The following is a 4964-nucleotide window of genomic DNA, read 5'->3' as shown; positions in this document are numbered from 1 at the left end:
CCCTCCCCATTCAAGTGATACCTTCGCCGCTGAAGACGCTAGGAGAGAACTGGCCATCTTCTGGCCGTTGACGCTGGTCTTTCTATAAGAGACCCTTGTCGTCCCAGACATCTCTTGATCAGCTTGAAATGCTGCGCACTGCTCTCACGTCGTTCACGTACCGTACCACAGTGCAACTGATCTCCTCTTCTTGCAACGTCAACGCAGACCAAGGTGTCGTTACTTTCGTGCTGTTGTGAGCACCGTGCCCCGGAGCAAGAGGCCTGTTCCCTGGGTCACCCCCAAACCCGGCACCCTCATCCATACCTACCTTCCCTTCGGGTGACCAGCACCGATACTTCCAGGGCGTCTTACAAAACCGTCCTTCAAGTCCGCCACCCGAAATTTGTTCCATCCTGCACTCCCTTCCACCTATATATATATATATATATATATACACACACACACATCCCACTCCTTAGACATACAATGCTGTCTCTCAACCCGCAACAAGACTATCAACACCAGCCTCGCTGCCTCCCATTCAGACCCTTCACCTCTGGCCGTCCCTCCACCGACCTGCCGTTGTATACCATCATGGCCATGGGCAACAGCACTGCAAGCGGCCTCGGTGCCTCTTCCTCGGCAAAACTGTCCAAGACTGCCACGACTTCATCTGCCACCGTGGCGCAAGCGCTCGAGGTTGCTCGAGAGAGCCCAGATGGCGCCTCAGATTCCACAATCAGCGGTATCCTCGAGACGGCCCTGGAACAGACTTGGTCCAAAATCACCGCACAACCAAGTTCCTACATCATGAGCCGAGACGAGTTTGCTGTCTTCAACTACTTCCAACATCGGTTCGTCGATAACCGTACCGCGACGGAGGCGAGAAGCCGATATTGGGACAACATGACAGGGCCACCCGCCAACTAAGCAGGGAGGGGGAAAGGGTCCGATGCCGTGACGGCGCTTCGCCAGACGGACGCAGACCCTAATCATTTTACCTTAGTAGCACTGCAGATGTTGGTGGTGCTCCAGACTTCGGCTTGGCGACACCCCTCCCTATCCCCGCTCCTCCGTCGGGCGACAGCCGCAGAGCTCTCTGTGCCTGCAAACATGAGCCCATTCCACTGCATCGTTACGAGCGCCCTCATACTTGCAACCCAACCTCGCTGTCCAGGCCAATCGGGTCGAAACAATCTCAGCTCTTGGCGGTCATACGCTGCAACACCGGAGCATCCACTCCTCGACCACGCTCACAAGGGCACAGTTTGCGCCCGGGCGCAATGTTCGACCGACACAGCGGTTGGTGTGACGGGGGCGGGAGCTCCCCGTTCGGGGCCAACGCATCCGTTCCTACCGGTCTTGTCACTCAACCTTGTCGGCATCCAGCAACGGCCAAGGGCTACATGTATGACAGGAGTATGAGGCTTCCGTGTCTCATCTGCTGACGACCCCGTGGTCAATGGAAGACTGTCAGCGAGCGCCGTTTCGACCATGTGTTCGTCAGAATCACCCACGCCCGACAAGGCGATGTACAAATCCCTGGCACTGCCAGCATGGTGCTCGTGGCTCTTCGTCTTTTTAGTGTTTTTGGATGATACCTCCAGTATATCGTTGTTTTTCTACATACTCGTCAGCATTGCGAGGAGCCACATCTTGTATTTTTCATTAATGGCGCACGAGGGGGTTTCGTTATTTTGGGACCATCATGACAGCACTGAACGGCTTATTTCGAGGATGATTCAGGTCTCTCATCCTTAGAAGGGATGACCAGCTTGGGCTATAAGACACAATTTAATCAATGACACATAACACATGGCCATGAGGTGGTTGCGACGAGACTATCGTACAAGCCATGCTCCTGCTTTGGTTTTCTGGCGATTCATGTTGCTGGATGTGGTTGAGAGGTTCTGACCCGATGTTGAAGCTGCACCGGACCAATGACGGAGGGGATTCGGAACATTCTGCCGTCATGCACTGACCAGAGGTGGGTACACAGGTTTGACAGGGTACCTAGGCAGGCGCGATACCACTGTAATATTTTCAGGGCAGCCGCCAAGAGCCTAGGCACTAGGTACCTCGTTCCCCCTCGGCCCCTCTGCCTACTTACCTACCTTACGTCATCTTTCTCTGTCAACCATTGCACGTTGACGCTGCGGCCCACCACTGTTTGATGGCCAACCGCCATGGAGCAAGCATCCTGGATACGACATTCAGCCTTCAACATCCACACTTTGTTTCCGTTCATATGGAGAATCCCGCCGTCGCACGACTCATCGATCAGCACATGCGGCTATTGGGCTTCAAAACCCGAGAATTGCTTTGGGTCAACTGATTCAGCAGGTGCGCCTCAGCTGACGTACACCTCCCCACGTTTGCCGGTGTCACGACTCACAACATTTTGGTGCCACGACACCCACTCGGTGCAGCGTCGGCATACCCCCATACAAATCTCCAAACTCTGACGTTGGATACCGACCTCCATCATGCTGCTGCGTGGCTGGATTGTCGTAGCAGCAATGGCTGTCCCTGGCCTAAGTCTATACCCTGAGGTGTTCGCCTTGTCACGCCAGGCGTCTATCGACTCGCAAAAGCCGATCTCGCATGCCTCGCAGTCCCTGAATGACAATTCCCAGCCGTTGCAGTGTTTTCAGGTCGCCCACCCAGTGCTGGGCCCGACGGGGCCAGTGTACCAGTCTGGCAACGAACCCGGATTCGATGCTGTGCGGTCGAAGGACTCCTGTATTGTGCAACTCATGTCCCACTCCTTCGGCTTTAGCTATGGAAAGCCGTTCGTCGGTGAGTGAATACACTCTGCTGGAAGACAAGACGCCACACGAGAGCTGAAGCTGACAAAGAGCCGCAGGCCATTATGCCCCCCCGCCTGCATGCGAATTCGACAGGGTCATCATGAACTTTACTGTCAGCTCGTCGGGACGGCAGTTTGATCGTCTTGCCCTCATGTTTTTCAATGACACTGAAGTGTGGCGAACTTCGACTGCCGAGCCGAAGCCAACCCCTGGTATCGTGTGGACGTACTGGAAGGACATGACCGAGTTTCTCGCCCTCTGGAAGTCGCCTCAGACGATCATTTTTGAACTTGGAAACCTCGTTGGTACGTGCTCTGACGAATCTGAAGAAGAAGAAGAAAAAAGAGAAATCCCCAGCTCCGTGCTGCTTCTGCCAGAAGCTGACTCTCCAATAGACGAAATGTATACAGGCTCCTTCAACTGCACACTGACGGCAACGTTCTTCAAGAGCCAAGTAATCCGTCAGCACCAGGGTGGCACCCCGGCCGACATGATCATCCCCATCTCAGCAAAGAATGGTGCGTCTGGGAAGGGGAGCGCATGGTCTTTGCCCTCTGAGCAGGCTGTCAGTACCATCCACTTCCCACAACACGCCAATCGTGCTGTATTTTCCCTCTCGGCCAACGGGCAGATGGCAGAGGAGTTTTGGTGGAGCAATGTGCTTCAAAGCGACGTTGATACATTCAACCATACCGCCAGCAGCATGCCAGGCTTGAGTCCGTTTCGAGAAGTTCAGTTGTACATCGATAATCAGTTGGCGGGGGTGCAGTGGCCGTTTCCCGTCGTATTTACGGGTGGTGTGTCCCCGGCTTTGCACCGCCCCATTGTTGGGCTCGAGGCGTTTGACTTGCGCGAGCATGAGATTGATGTTTCAGCATGGCTGCCAGTCCTGTGCGATGGCCTGTCACATACTTTTGAAATCAGGGTAGTGGGAATTGATGATGACATAGCACCAGCCTCCTTGTCAGATAAGATCGACGCTTACTGGGTTGTCACGGGGAAGATCTTCGTCTGGCTAGACGAGCCGGGCTCCGTCACAACAGGCGCGGCGCCCAAAGTCGATGCCCCGGAGCCACTTCTATCAATCTCCCACCAACGACGGCAAGATGGTCACGGAGTCAACGAGTTCCTCGACTACTCACTTCGGGTGCGGCGCGCAGTCTCGGTTTCGGGAGAAGTTTGCACCCAAAAGGGCGCATACCAAGCCTGGTGGCATCAAGAGTTGAGGTACAGCAATCTGGGCCATGTTAGTTCCTTCGGCACCAATCAAATCAACAGGATGACTATTTCGGGTGCAGATGAGGCCTCCGGTCCGCGACAGTACGCCACAGAGTATTCATACCCTCTCTATGCAAACACAAGCTTCAGCATCGGGTCGGACAAAAGCCTGACCATAGAAGCGGAGCTCGAGCAAGGTCTACGCCTCAAAACCTGGGGTCATGCCATTTTCGCGTCAGGTCTTGAGGTCTTTGGTGCTGTCAGCCAAGATGGTAATCAGCTATTGGGTTGCAAGCTTGAAACCCTACGAACAGGCAGAGCAGGCTTCCACCAGTCTGGGGACCGCCGGCGCAGTTCCGGCTCGGGCTGGACGCGGCAGGACTTTTACTTTGGTGGCATTGACTCAGGCTCCAAGGACGACGTCGCGCTCTACGTTCGAAACGTGACGGCCATCAACGACACGGTTGTTTCTGATCGCGAAGTAAGTAGCAGGCAGGGTGACAGCAGCGGTGAGCGCACGATCCTCCGAGATTATGGGAAGCCCACTACGCCGTCAAACTCGCGCCAGAACGCTGGACAGTTTGCGCCACCCAAAGGCAAACACACGCTCTGGGGTTCGTGGGGCGAGTCGGGACACGTCGTGGGGCTTGATGAGTGGTGATGTGGGCAGCAGGGCCAGGGCAGGGCGGTGGTGGTTTGCTCGGCACGGCGACTGGACAGAGTCTAATGTCCACCTGACAATCCGACATGCCCAGTCTTCTACCCACTCACCTTAAAAGTGCATGAGGATGGTAAGACGTCTGAACCCAATAGGCACGCTGCCATGGTCGTCGCATGCCGCATCCCGCAATCGAGGACCAGCGTCTGGAGGCAGGGATTGCACAACGATAGGGTGGCGTGCCACGACGTCGCATCGACTTGAAAGCGCAAACTTTAATCTGACATCAAGCCACG

General features: G+C 55.2%; 2 protein-coding genes across 2 annotated transcripts; both read left to right on the top strand.

Annotated features, from left to right (window-relative positions):
- Window positions 1–468: 468 nt before the first annotated feature.
- D7B24_005194 (uncharacterized protein) lies at window positions 469–912 on the top strand (the record flags this gene model as incomplete). The annotated part of the gene is made up of 1 exon (XM_028639353.1): window positions 469–912. The coding sequence occupies one exon, from the start codon at window positions 469–471 to the stop codon at window positions 910–912; it is 444 nt and encodes a 147-aa protein (XP_028490111.1).
- Window positions 913–2468: 1556 nt separating this feature from the next.
- Window positions 2469–4671, top strand: D7B24_005193 (uncharacterized protein; the record flags this gene model as incomplete). The annotated part of the gene is made up of 3 exons (XM_028639352.1): window positions 2469–2781; window positions 2849–3097; window positions 3188–4671. 3 exons carry the CDS (start codon window positions 2469–2471, stop codon window positions 4669–4671), a joined length of 2046 nt encoding a protein of 681 aa, XP_028490110.1.
- Between the last annotated feature and the right edge of the window lie 293 nt (window positions 4672–4964).

This window comes from Verticillium nonalfalfae, assembly GCF_003724135.2.
Source record: "Verticillium nonalfalfae strain VnAa140/NRRL 66861 chromosome Unknown scaffold_304, whole genome shotgun sequence".
NCBI classification, from domain to species: Eukaryota; Fungi; Ascomycota; class Sordariomycetes; order Glomerellales; family Plectosphaerellaceae; genus Verticillium; species Verticillium nonalfalfae.
Note: the sequence above shows the minus strand (reverse complement) of the source record. Positions and strands in the feature narration are given on the sequence as shown.